Below are 14,660 nucleotides of genomic sequence, written 5' to 3'. Positions count from 1 at the left end.
CATTCAACAATATTGGAATCCAAACTTAAAGATTGCAGTTTATTGATAAGCCTTCTATGTGCAACAATGTCAAAAGCCTTACTGGAATCTAGGTAAGCAAAGTCTACTGCACCACCCTGATCTATTATTTTAGTTACCCAATCAAAAAAATCAATACGATTAGTTTGGCATGATCTCCCTGAAGTAAACCCATGTTGTCTCTGATCTTGAAATCCATGTGATTTTAGATGTTCAACAATACTATCCTTTAACATGATAGGTGCCCTGACTTCCAGTACAAACAAACTACATCTTAACAACTCCATTTTGCAGCTCACATTTTGTGCCATCATTATGTCATGTCCACTTTCCAAGAGATGTGATCCCTAGGATTTATAATGCAATGTGCCTTGGGACAATGTTTGCGTCCATACAAAATAACACCTGAATAATAGGCCCTCACTATAACAACAAATGTTGTTATAACAAATAACATTATTTCCCTATGATCACTAAATATTCTAAGACTAGGTGAAGTTCTGGCTCTGACTTAGCAAAATGCAAATATCATTAGAATGATTATTCCTAAGAAATCAATGCCAGGTAAGTTTAGTGTCTTCTTTAAATATACTCAATATTTAGAACTAATTGGGGCTCTGAAATACAGCGGCTGTTGCAATCAAACGTGAGCTAATCTATTATGAATTCATACTGTACAATTGCAAAGCAATGCATTTGTGTTCACTGTGATTACACAAGGATTAGTAGAAACAATTCAATAAGGTGTGGTTTGTTTTACGACTGTTGATGCAATAATAAGTGTTAATACCAGGAAACATCTGCTGTTTCATTTGTGATTGAGCGCACATTTACTGAGGTATTGTGATACATAACAATGGTCTAAACACATTGTATTGTTAACCCATTAAGTGTCAGATGTACTGTTTGCAAATTAGCATCACTCTTCCATTTCAAGGGTTACGTTTGGAGAACTGGTTTCCATAACCCCCCCCCCCCCCCCCAGTTATCCTAGACTATTCATTGAGCACTTTTCTTCCTGGCTTCCCCACTTCCTCTCATCTAGCACTCCTTCCCTTATACTTGGGAATTTCAATATCCCAATCAATAACCCCAATTGCACTGATGCCTCTCGTCTGCTCTCTGTAACCTCCTCCTTTGGCCTTACGCAATGGTCCAATTTAGCAACCCACACAGCAGGAAACACTCTTGATCTTGCCTTCACCAACCTCTGTACTGCCTCTAATCTCTCCAATATTCTTTTTCCTCTATCTGACCACTATCTGCTGACTTTTGACATTGGCATACCTAGGACCCAATTGACACCACCGTCTGAACATCACTCTCACAGAAACCTCCGATGTCTTGACCTAGAGCATTTCTCCACTAATCTCCAAACTCTCCTTTTATTTATCTCAAACGCCACCTGTCCTAGTTCTGCAACCTCCTTCTACAATTCCACCTTCTCCTCTCAACATCATGGCACCTTGTACATTTAAATGCCGCAGGCCCCCCCAACAACAACCTTGGCACACCAAGCTCACTCGATACCTCCAAAAATGCTGGAGACAGTGCACTGTGCATCTGACTTTCTCCACTATAAATTTATGCTGAGCTCATACAGCTTGGCTCTTTCCTCTGTAAAAGTTAATTACTTCAATACCCTCATAACCACACTCTCCCGCGAACCCAAAAGTCTATTTCACACATTTAACTCTCTTCTTCGCCCTGCTGTTCCTCCTCCACCTACTAACTTGACCGCCTCAGACTTTGCAACTCACTTCACTGACACGATCTCTACAATCAGAGAAGAGATCTCTCATCTTTCTTCTTCCCCTTACAATACTTCCCCTAACTTCACTCCCTCTGTTGTTCTATGTTCATTCGCACCCGCTACATTGGAAGAGGTTTCTACTTTGCTCCAGTCCTCCCGCCCCACCACCTGCTCCCTAGATCCAATTCCCTCGCATCTCATCCGTACTCTGTCTTCTTCTCTTTCTCCACCTCTCACTAAAATTCTCAATCTCTCTCTCTCCTCTGGTATATTTCCATCGCCCTTCAAACATGCAACTGTAACCCCAATTCTAAAGAAGCCAAATCTTGACCTTAACTCCCCATCCAACTATCGTCCTATCTCGCTACTGCCTTTTGCATCCAAGATCCTTGAAAGAATTGTGTATGCGAGATTGACAGACTTCCTCGAGTCCAACTCTCTGCTAGACCCGCTTCAGTTTGGTTTCCGCACTAAGCACTCTGTGGAAACGGCACTGACCAAAGTATCCAATGCTGCAAAATCTCGTGGTCACTACTCTATCCTAATTCTCCTGGACCTCTCTGCGGCTTTTGACACTGTTGATCATTAACAGCTTCTTCTCATCCTCCGCAATATCGGTCTACAAGATATTGCTCTCTCCTGGTGCTCCTCCTACCTCTCCCAGCGCTCTTTCAGTGTTTCTTTCTCTGGCTCTGCTTCTTCTCCCCAACTCCTCTTTGTTGGTGTCCCCCAAGGTTCAGTCCTTGGTCCTATACTGTTCTCCATCTATACTGCCTCCCTTGGTAATCTCATTAGCTCCTTTGGCTTCCAATATCATTTCCATGCAGATGACACGCATATCTACCTGTCCTCTCCTGGTCTCTCCCCGTCCCTCTTGACTAGTGTCTCTAACTGCCTCTCTGCTGTTTCTAACTGGATGGCTGCCCACTTCCTTAAACTAAACTTGACCAAAACTGAAATTCTGTTTTTTCCTCCCTCAAGTGTTGTTACTCCTGTGTCTGTCTCCCTCTAAGTCAACGGTGCTACCATCAGCTCCACCATGCAGGCTCGCTGCCTAGGTGTTCTCTTTGACTCCGACCTCTCCTTCAAGCCTCATGTTCAATCTATCGCCAAATCCTGTAATTTCCATCTCAAAAACATTGCGCGCATCCGCCCCTACTTAACGCCAGATGCGACTAAGGTGTTGGTCCATTCCACTGTCCTTTCTCGCCTTGACTACTGTAATCCGCTTCTCAGTGGTCTTACGTGCTCCCAACTTGCGCCGTTACAGTCCATATTGCGGATGTACTGTTTGCATTCCATGAATGCGGCAGCGAGGCTCATCTTCCTTTCCGCCCGCACCTCCCATGCCTCACCCTTCTGTCAGTCCCTACATTGGCTTCCTATAAAATATAGAGCTCAATTTAAAATTCTGGTTCTTGCTTTCAAATCTCTACATAATGCTGCTCCCACCTATCTATCCTCCCTTATACACAAGTATGTCCCGTCTAGGCCCTTACGATCTGCTGAAGACTTATGTCTATCTTCTGTCCGTACTCCCACCTCTGATGCTCGCCTTCAAGATTTCTTGAGGGCTGCACCGTTCCTGTGGAACTCTCTTCCCTCCTCCATTAGATGCTCACCCAGTCTCCACTCCTTCAAAAAATCGTTAAAAACCCACTTCTTCAAAAAAGCGTCTCAATTAAACTGTTAATAGCTCCTGACTGATTCATCTTCTGCAACTGTCACTAGTCTAATACTATCCTTACCTTTTGTGTCATTTTACCCCACTCACTCTAGCATGTAAGCTCATTGAGCAGGGCCCTCAACCCCTCTGTTCCTGTGTGTCCAACTTGTCTGGTTACAACTACATGTCTGTTCGTCCACCCATTGTAAAGCGCTTTGGAATTTGACGGCGCTCTATAAATATCATAATAATAATAAAAGTGTAACGTGGGAAGGATATACTTGACTATGCTGCAGAACTGGGTGGTAATGAAGCTAAAGGGCTGATTGGACTTGTATACAGAAACGGGGAGTAAGTGGACTAGCATTCAGGGAAAGAAAGTTTGAGTGACATGCATACAGTGCTGGATTAGAGAAGAAATTGTATATGGTTCTAGAATAGTAGCCGCAGTGGACAGTGTATTCTACAGGTCAGGATCTCTGTTCTAATGGACTTTGGTGGTAATTATGTTCTGTTGGTAAAGTTGTAGAAAACAGGGAGTCAAAACTCAACATTAAAGTTACTAGGAGAAGTAAAACAGACTTATATAATGGTGTGTGCCTTGATAATAGCAAGTGACATTATTTAGGATATGGTTTCCAAACTCCACAATGGTGGCCCATGATTACACAATCTTTGATATTGCAGGAACTTCTTTAAATATTTAAATAATGAATTAAACATAATGAACTAGGATGTTGCTTACATGGGGCTGGTAGCATAATCACAGCAAAATACTTCTCAAGTTACAAGGCCATAGATCAACTGTCTGCAAATGTGGGATACCAGACCCATGACCTGGTAGGTTCAGCTCCAGTCAACATTTTTGTAACTTCCAACAGACACACAGTGACAACAGTACGATGCACATATCTGTCTGTCTATCTAGCTATCATCTATCTTCTTCTTTACCTCTAGTTATCATATTATGCAGAATTATGTATGTATTGGAATTCTAAAAATCGAACGTAGGGTGATTTTTAATCATGTCCAACCATTTACTGTGCCTCCTACTCCTGTCTGCACTGCAAGGACTACTGATATCTCACTCATCTTTTTTAAATATGGATTATGATTTAAACAGTAATAAACGTGATATTTAACATATGCTTATGTTGGAGAAGCAAACATTTAATTGGGTTCATGTTGTGCCAACCCTGATGAGCGTTCCATGCATTCTTGCTTGCTAGCTCTAGTTAAAGTGTATGGAATTGCGCAGAATGTTTTTGAGATGGCTTCATTGTTGAGCTATTTTGTCTGCTGTTTAAGTTTAAATTTGATTTGACAGCGTGCAACATGTAATACAGCCCTATACACATAAACAATGCATTGATGACTGACACCATGCGAAGAACAGTACTAATTTTAGCTTAATGGCCTCATCATTGTGTCACCATGGATCATACGGTGACACGTTCTTAACTTTTACAAAATATTTTATTATAGTCACTTACTGCAGACCCTGACATTTATGTAGTATATGTGAGTAGAGCCGGCCATGTAGCTTCCATAGCAACCGCAGCACATGCGCTGTGCTTGGTATTGGAGGAGTGCAGAGGGACCTCCTGTGGAAGCTCTCTTCTGCTCTCCCTTGTCAGTCAACTAATTTTTTAAGTACATATTTCTCCAAATCTATACATTTGCTAGTAAAACTAGATACAATCTTATGATCAATCGAATGAGCATATGTTGTTTGGCGCATGATATGTGCCCTTTAACCCTGCTCTGAAAAAGTAGAAACATTTACAGAATTATTCACTAAACTGTGAGCTTCAAGGGATTTAATCAAATTTTAGTCCAAAATAGAAGATTTTGGCACAATTCTCCAACTTTAATGTGGTATCTGTTTGGCTGTTTGGTCTAAAATGTGAAATTAATTTTTTCTTTTTTTTTTTAATTCTTTATTTTTGTTCGTGCATAAGATTAACATGTGAATTTACACTGCCACAATAGCTGGTGCATTCAAGTTCGCAAACACGCATTGTTACATGGCATTATTGACGTTGCACTTTTTTTTTGTAGTTATATAAACAGGATAAGACATTAATGATGTACATAGCTTAGAGAGAATGAGAATCATAACATGTAAAAACAACGCTTTTGTTTTCTACGCAGTAGATTAATATCTGCAAGCCTATGGAGAGTACATACTAATAGTGAATAATTGTTAAACGTTGCTTGGCTAGCTAGAGTGCCCTGTTTTAGTGGCTTAACCTAAGTTTAAACTGAACGGTATACATAGAAAGACATCAGTATGGCATTGGTAGCAATGCCCAGTGTTAAATTTAGTAGTCAGGAGGAACAAATATGGCATGACTCGCAGTAAATAATTAACCTAGGCAAGTTGCTTATATCAGTACATACTGGCTATTCGTTATGCTAGTTAGCGGAGTTAAGTAGACATGTATGGTACTTTAGGCTATACTTGAAAGGCAAAACATGCAAACTTTGAAACATTTAAGACCTGAAACAAGGTTATAGTAAATCATGAGCTAGTCATTGCTTTACATGCTAAGCACGCTAAACTTGGGTCTTAGGGTAAAGTTACTGGAAAAATGAGTGGTCTCAAATGTCCTGTGGAGCACAGAGTAGTGCTGATCGTAGTCTGCTTTACAGCTGTACTAGGCATCAAAGTCTGGGTGCTTCTTTGTTGCGATAGCAAGTAACTGTCCAGGCTACGAGTACCTGTGGAGGGCGGTATATTGGGCGCTTTTAGCCGATGCCTGTTGCCGGTAAGCCCAGGGCATTGTCCTTCTGAGTCTCTCCGCTGTCGCCCCCCAGCTTGTTGAGGCTGCTGCAGTAGTTGGCTCTGGCGGTGTGTCGTGGAGTCCTCAGTTGTACCGTCGCTTGGGTCTTCTTGATGTGCATGTGGTATCGGTGTAGGTTGCTCTGTGTGCTGGGAGTTAGATCAGGTGAGTCGCTTGCTTGCAGCGGTTGTTTCGCCGGTCCGGGCTGTTTCCGTTGTGTGTAGGGGGATGCGCCCGGTAGGCTTCCCGCCGTTTTCCGTCGCTGAGCCCGCTTGTGTCTGCATAGTCGGGCGGCCATTTTGGAGCCTCGTGGTGTCTGTCTGTAGTAGCTCCTTCGTGCAGCGGGTCGTATCCACGAGGTCACCATTCTCTCTGCTTGCCGGTAGGTGACACCCCTCTTCTGCAGGGCATACCTGAAGCTTGTGCAGAGGTGGTCGAAGGTCTCCAGTGGTGACATGGGTGGCTGGATGTGTGTGCTCCGCTTGCCCCGTTTGCGCCGAGCCGCCATTAAGGGTTTACCCTGTGGGACAGTGTCCCCGGTTTGGCTCATGTCTAGGGCGCCTGCTTGCTTCCAGTGTGGACCGGGATATCCCCCGCCGGTCCAAAGGGGGGGGGGGGTAGGTTACAGAGATGTCGCTGGGTGGTTTTTGTATCGGAGAGAGCGGCCGCCTCTCCCCGGTTTCGGCCTCAGTAGGCCGCATGTGTTTCTCCGCTTTCCCGGCCTCTACGGACCCTGGAGTGGTGTCGCTGGGTTCAGGAGGGCACCCCCGATGTTGGTGGCGCACCCCCGAGTGGCTTTGGGTGAGGTGGTCGCCGCTTTGGCCCCGGATCGTGCCCGCTCGGCCGGAGCCCATGTTAGTTGCGTCCACCCGGCTCAGCGGTCAAGCTCCGCCCCCCGTGAAATTAATTTTTAATTCATTTTAACAGGGTTAGCTACTAAAGACTTCAAGGTAAATTAAATTTGTAAGGTCAAAATAGCAGACTTGGAAAAATTGTCAAAGTCATCTGTGCTCAGCTACATTGGCCTTAAACTTGAAATTAATTTTGTCAATAACCCTTTAAATGTCCAGCAATTCACAGTGAATAACCCTTCCACAACTTGTGTGTGTATCATGTATCATGTATCATGTATGTTCCATGTTTGAAAAAACAATTTTGATAGCCCAGTTTTGAAAGAGTAATTTTGATAGCCGCGAAAATAGGTTTACTCTAAAAAAAATTGTTTAACTGAAAAAAACTCTAACACTATTAAAACAGTATAGTAAAAAAACTACTTATTTCACTATTATTTTCTATTCGGTTTCATCAGTCTTTTTTTTTTTTTTGCTGACTTTAATGAAAAAAAAAAAAGGCCTATTTTCAGGCAGCTATACATTTCAGCAGTGTTTGTAGATATCAGTCACAAACTCCCAGACAAACGTAATTGGGAAGTTAATATGCATTACTAAAGTTACTAACAAAATACTCTGGAAGGTTTTGGCTTGAGATATGAAAAAGCCGATTAGTAGATTATGTATTCGACATATGTCATTGCTGAAGATTAGATATGCTTGCTGTTAACTAGTATATTGCTTTCAACGGTTACAGAACCTTGACGTCATTATTAAAGGTGCAGACAGGTGTACAATCTATTTGTGTACAAGTGGATTGAATGAAAACATTTGAATTCTGTCCTATTCTTTCCAGTGTACTAAATGGCATTTCAGATCTTGTGTGAAACTGAATATCTAACTAGCTTCCATACCATTGGCATGTATAGTGTTTGACAGAGGATAAATCTGAAATGTTGCTTGCCAAGATATAATTGGCAGGTGATACAGTATAATGTAGTAGTGCTTCCCTTCCCGGTCCTCAACTCATAACGGCAGTCCAGGATTTAGGCATTTCTCAATTCTATTATTTACCGGTACTGACAAAATATGGACCACTGGTGTACCTTGCTGCCAGTAACTGGGTTGGGAACCATTGGCTTTAAGAATAGAAATGGATCTACTGCATTCTCCAATTTGTATATTAAGCATCTAAATATTTGAATCTATACATTTGCTTGTGTTTCACAGTGTACGAATTAAATCTATATTTAGCAAGAGTTTAACTTGTTGACCATGATTTTTTTAGGGGATGACAGGTATACTTTAACCCCTTAAGGACACATGACATGTGTGACATGTCATGATTCCCTTTTATTCCAGAAGTTTGGTCCTTAAGGGGTTAATCATTATCCTTCTGAACTCTATTAGAGAAAAAAGCAAGCAAAACATGGAATGCATAGACAGCTACAAAATTAAGGGCACAACTATAATTTAGACTAAAATGTTGTTTAACTATACCGAATAAAATGTAAATTTTGTTAATGTTTACAATTTAAATTTTTTAAATATATTTTTTTCATCTTTTGAGTTTTATATTATTGTGTGTAGTGTTGTTTAGAATATAATGTTGTTTAGAGATAATACTGTATACATTGGTCCTGAAAGTCCTTCCAACGGGGTCAAAATTAGTATACAATGGCAAATATAGATTTTTATTTCATACAGTTAGTGGCAAAAGAAAATATATAAAAAAAAATGTATAATATTTTACATATGGGTATATAAAGACTCTGGTGGTATATTTGGGAATACAAATTCTGAAAAAATGAGCGGGGTATAAATATATTGATTGTATGTGAGCATGCTTCCCATATACAGTGAGTCAGACAAATAAAAAACTGCGACCTAGATTGATGTGAGTTCATAGTTTCATTCTGTATACTGGAGATTTTATAAACATTTACATATTGCCAACTGTATCTTTTGAAACTAAACACACAGAGCATCTGAGAGGCTACATGTCCAAGGGAAATGTGCTCCATGTCTTACACCATGTAGTTTTAGAATTACTCTTTGCTGGTCACTTAATTCACCAACCCTACTTGGGTAAGATTCTTAGTAGCATATATCCAGTTGCGTGTGTTACCAGCTCCCTAAGTAACTCAACAAGAGAAATTAACCAACAGGTTGGGTTGATGGAAGAAACGTGAGTTGTGCTACTGAGCCAAAATCAGTTTGAAAAAATTGAATAAACACAAAGATGCTCAATGAATACTAGACTTAGAGATTTGCTTCATTTTGAACTGCAATTTGGCCGAATTTAGGTCGAATTCCTAATTTCCACACAGCCATATTGATTAATCACAGAACAAATGACTTGCGCACTGGACAAGCATGTTTGCTTAGTTTGTGATTTGGAGTTCCACCCGCAGCACCATAAAAAGAAATGCTTGATGGGGAAAAAAGATGATTTATGGCTACGAGATAGCCACTAAATTTGGATTTGATTTTCAGATCAAGTGAGAATTGAGCACTAGAATGAAAAAAGAGGAGCAATACAAAAATAAATCTAAAGCTATATAAAAAAAATTATACATTTAGATTTAAAATTATACATTTAGATCTAAAAAATATATACATACGTATATATATATATATATATATATATATATAAATATATATATAAATATATATATATATATATATATATATATATATATATTTCTATTTATTTTTTTTTATATATATTTTTTTTCACTGCTCCTCTTCTTTTTCCCTCTATTGGTTACTTATTTCACTTGATCTATGAACCAAATGGTAGGGAAATATGCCCATGAGTGTAGTCAGTGACATACTAAGTGGTGCAGGGGGTAGGCGCTCCGGCACAGGTGCCATTCACTGGGGGGTGCCATGACCAGGGCGGCCTTAAGATGTGTGAGATGTGCCGGAGCCAATCGGCAGTGGGGGCAGAGCCTTCATCCGCTCCTGTTACTGCTGCACATCAAGGGGTTAGCAGGAGGAGTCCATGCTTCCCCAAGTAACAGACACCAGGGACTTCAGTTAAACCACTCCTCCTCCAGCCCATATAGTAGAGAGTGTGTGTGTGTTCACTGTCTGCCTGTGACTCTGTGTGTGTGTGTGTGTGTTACTGTCTACCTGTGAGTTTGTGTGTATGACTGTCTGCCTGTGTGTGTGTGTGTGTGTGTGTGTGACCGCCTGTGACTGTGTGTGTGACTGTCTGCCTGTGACTGTGTGTGTGACTGCCTGTGTGGGACTGTCTGCCTGTGTGTGTCTGTGTATGTGTGTAAGTCTGTGACTGTGTGTGTGACTGTCTTCCTGTGACTCTGTGTGTGACTGTCTGTCTGTGGGTTTGTGTGTGTGACTGTCTGCCTGTGACTGTATGTGTGTGTGTGTGACTGCCTGCCTGTAACTGTGTGGTTGTGTGACTGCCTTCCTGTGACTGTGTGTATGTGTGACTGTCTGTAACTGTGTGTGTATGTGTAACTGTCTGCCTGTGACTCTGTGTGTCAGTGTGTGCCTGTGGGTGTGTATGACTGTCTGTCTGTGATTGGGGGATCTTGCATGTAACTGTGTGTGTGACTATCTGCCTGTGACTGTGTGCATGTGACTGCCTGTAATTGTATGTGTGACTGTCTGTTACATGTGTGTGACTCTCTGCCTATAACTGTGCATGTGACTGTGTGCGAGTGACTGGGACTGGACTGTGAAGACTGTTGCTAATATTGCTGTATAAAAAAAATAATTCTATTGTAAGCAGCTGAGCAGAGGCTTTAGAGGGAGATGCAGGTTTTGGGGGGAAGGGGTGCAGGGATTTGTAGAAGGGGGGCAGGGATTTGTTTAAGGATTTTGTAGAACAGGGGCAGGGCATACGTTTTGTAGAACAACGGGCAGGAGAGGGGATTTTTTAGAATGGGGCAGGACAGGGTTTTTTCAAAATTTACACATTTGTGCAATTTTTACAAATGAAAACTCTAAATATTAAAAATATTGTGGGTGTTTTTTATATTTGAAAGTAGGGAGCAAGGGGTGGGGGGGCAGGGGGCTGGAGAATTCTAAACACAGGATCCGCCCCTGGTGACAAATACTCTAGGTACGCACCTGAGTATAGTGCCAATTATATATGCATAATATTTATATTATGTATATATTTTACTGGCCCAATTTTGGGCCCCTTTGATCCAAATCTTTTTCAGGGGCTGAAATTCTGATGAGCAAACCGCCACATGCACAAAATTGTGCCGTCACCTAAATTCTTTTAATTTTTGGACTTAGTGATTTGACTAAAACTAATTTTTCTTCCATGGACAATTCTAACGAATGTTACCTTTGCAAGTCACTTTCAACCAAGCACGAGCTCAGGATTTGGTCAGTTTTGACCATTAGTTTGAGTAAAAAATATGGAAGTATCCATAACATTATATGTGTTGTATGACAAGGCGCCAAGTGATACATTGACTCTTTAAACTCCAGTCATTTGAAGCAACACACCAAGGGAGGTGATCGTTCTCAAGTGAGGGTTCTAGGCCAACCAATCGTTGATAGAAGAGAACAGGGATAGTGTAAAACTCAGTCACCAGATCGACGTCTGGATCAGTACAACATATTTTGTGGCTTTCTAGCACAGAGGAAACTAGAAAATAGCATGTGTTAGGCTAATTTACTTTCATTATACAGCTCTTAGTTTTAAATCTTTATTTTTTAATATTGTGGATGGAAGTCTTGGGCATGATGTTAGGTGCAACTTAATTACTATTTTCTCAGTGATTCATTCAAAGTGTAATAAATATATAGATGTTTTTTCTTTGGGTTCTTTAACCTAGAGAAGGAAAAGTGTAATAATGCCATCTATAAATACACTCCTTCATTTTACGCAATTACACTTCACTGATGTTATCTAGAATAGGAGGAAGGTCTGGTAATGCAGTATTTCCTAAGCCAATCCGTATGCCAATCCTGCTCTCATTATAGATATATTCATTAGAATTTATAGATCCTGAGCTGATGGGGCACATGAAGTTTGATGTTGCAAACCCTTCCTATGGTATTAAATATTTAGGTTTGGGATAACTCATCTACACATTAAATTTACATCGTGGAGCTCACTTGTTGACCTGTTCACTTTAAAATGATAAATAGGTTTTATAGACTTAAATAGGAATACACAATAGGGTCTTTGCTCTTCAACTTTTTGCCAGTGACTGAATTTAAGATTTCAAAACTCCAATGGCTTTAGGAATCTCTGGGACCAAATGATGACTGCAGTGCATAATTGCCTTACTTGCCTTTACACACCTCAACAATGTTTTATTGATTTATCTCTAATGCAAGGGCCCGATTTACATTATTTCCACATCTCATCATATTTCTGGAAAAAGTCCTAAAACGTCAAATGTAAGTGTAAAACCATTCAGCTATTAGGCTACCAGCACTGACTATAATTCTAAAATGTTTGAACACATCAAAATTGTATATGTAGTACAGCAAACCCTGAAATGTTTCAAAACGGTAATAAAATCAGATGGATAGACATTGCAGTAAATATAAACTTTTGTTTTTCATAAAACCCTTGCTTGCAAATTAAATGTTATTTTGTCTTCCCTTGAATAGTGTCATCATTGAATAAATCTAATAATAACAAATAGTAAAAATACAGGCCTTTATAATAAAGACCACGATATAAAATAGAATTGTCTACAGTGGGATCGAGTTGCAAGTCCGGAGTCGAGCAGCTTATCTCAAAATGGTTTCCTTAAATAGCAAAAACTCATCACAGCAAGAGCACCAAAGTCCAATAATGTCGAACAATAGCTCTAGGCACCGATAACGGTGATCATCTTGGCTATGTTTGGTCAGAATAGTGAGCCAAGCGATTGCCTGGTACAGATATTTTCAGAGTCACAAAGATACAGTTGAATTTCACAAGTTCCAATGTAAGGCATAAGGATTCAGTTCTAATCTCCAGGAATGCTTGTCAGTTCAAGACACTCCCAGTGGAAGATTTTGAGAGATCATTGCACAGTCAGAGGTCCCTGTGATCTTTTATTGCCACAACCCGACATTCACTGCCTAATAATGCTCAATAAAAATTTGCCTCTCAACATGAATATTATAACGATATCAACTTATGACACGGTTATACACGGTTTAGTTGTTGTTGTAAAATGATGCCTAGAACAATGGTATTTAATTTAGTGTAATTTTAATTGACTATTCATGCAAAAACTTTAAATAGAGATAGGTGCGTGTCTCTATTTGTTATGTATACTCGGAAGTAGAAATGCATGTTTAAAAGGACTGACAGAACAGAAAATAGTAGAATAGAGAAAAATAACTCAAAATAAATAAAAGTCAGCAGTCACATGCAAATACGTGCACTGGGATGTAGAAACAGAAACAGCAATCCATCAATTTTAATTTGGATACTTTGATCACAAGTTAGAATCTGGTCAGGGTGATGACTACTGCTAAAGTATAATTATCAAATTATTTTTAAAACATCCATTTGTTTTACACACTAGGAAAACCAATAATTTTCACTTAATAATTTTCACTTAATTCAACTGTTAGGTCACAGATTTCAATCCATAGTTTATCACAACATAAATTAAATCATTGATATATTAGCCATTGTAGTTAAACAATATAGTCTTTGATTATAAGAAATGCCTGGTTTAATATAATTTATATCAGTATGTTGAAAAACATTCATTACCTGCACTTATGTCATACTTATATTGGTATAATTATGAAAGAGAGCATGATTTTCTCTAAGTTATGAACTAAAGTTTGTTTAAATATATTTACCTGTATTCTTGGTCGGTTCTGGCATTGTATCAATAACTCTTTATGTCCAAAGAGTATTTGAACTTCCTCCCCCCCAAAAAAATAATTAAAAAAATATATGTATATAAATAAAAAATGTATGTTACAGGGAGCCAGATAAACAAATGGTTGAATGAGATGAAGATCAGCATGAGAGCAAAGGGGGAGAAATATTCCTCTACTTTATATATGACATTGAAATATCAATCATGTAGCACCTCCTCTGTTTACTATGCAAATATTTAGAAAATGGACAGTTATGGGAACTCTCACATCTGTTGTCGGTGCTGTCTGCTCTCTTAGCTTTTGGAAAGAATCTTTGTTGCATCTCATGTGGCCGATGAGAGCATCTCTAAGCTTCTAAATTCAGCTGCTCACACACACAGATAGGAATCAGGGCTGGTATTATAGATAGATCACAAAAGCATTGCAGACGATGAATGCTCACATAGAGTGTACCTATTAACAAGAGAAGCACGCAGCCTTAGCTATATTCATTATGAGTGAGTGGCGGCCAGGGAGGTCCATGTTTAGACCACCTGTGGCACATTGCCTGTGGTGTACTTAAACATAATACTGTAGGAGAACAATTCCCATCATGCCATTGGAAGGCTGAGCTTGATGTGAGTTAGAATTCCCTTACACTTTAATATTAGCACTTGCCTATGAATGCAAACTGACGTTTACATGTTGCTCCTTTGGTCCTTTGACATGCAAGCTCGTTTGAGCAGGACCCTCAACACCCTCTGTTCTTGTGCGCCCAGCTCGTCATGTTGCAATTA

General features: G+C 39.9%; 1 protein-coding gene across 14 annotated transcripts in view; it reads right to left on the bottom strand.

Moving 5' to 3' along the window:
* The window catches only part of MYBPC1 (myosin binding protein C1), a 124,948-nt gene extending 110,925 nt beyond the window's left edge, over nt 1–14,023 (bottom strand). For all 14 annotated transcript variants that reach the window (XM_063447178.1, XM_063447190.1, XM_063447192.1 and 11 more), the window contains exon 1: nt 13,861–14,023. In XM_063447178.1, coding sequence (XP_063303248.1) covers nt 13,861–13,885 — 25 coding nt within the window. In that variant the 5' untranslated portion in view covers nt 13,886–14,023. The remainder of the gene's footprint in view (nt 1–13,860) is intronic.
* Between the last annotated feature and the right edge of the window lie 637 nt (nt 14,024–14,660).

The sequence above is a fragment of the Pelobates fuscus genome, chromosome 3 (genome assembly GCF_036172605.1).
Source record: "Pelobates fuscus isolate aPelFus1 chromosome 3, aPelFus1.pri, whole genome shotgun sequence".
Lineage (NCBI taxonomy): Eukaryota > Metazoa > Chordata > Amphibia > Anura > Pelobatidae > Pelobates > Pelobates fuscus.
This window is presented reverse-complemented; position numbering and strand designations above follow the sequence as displayed.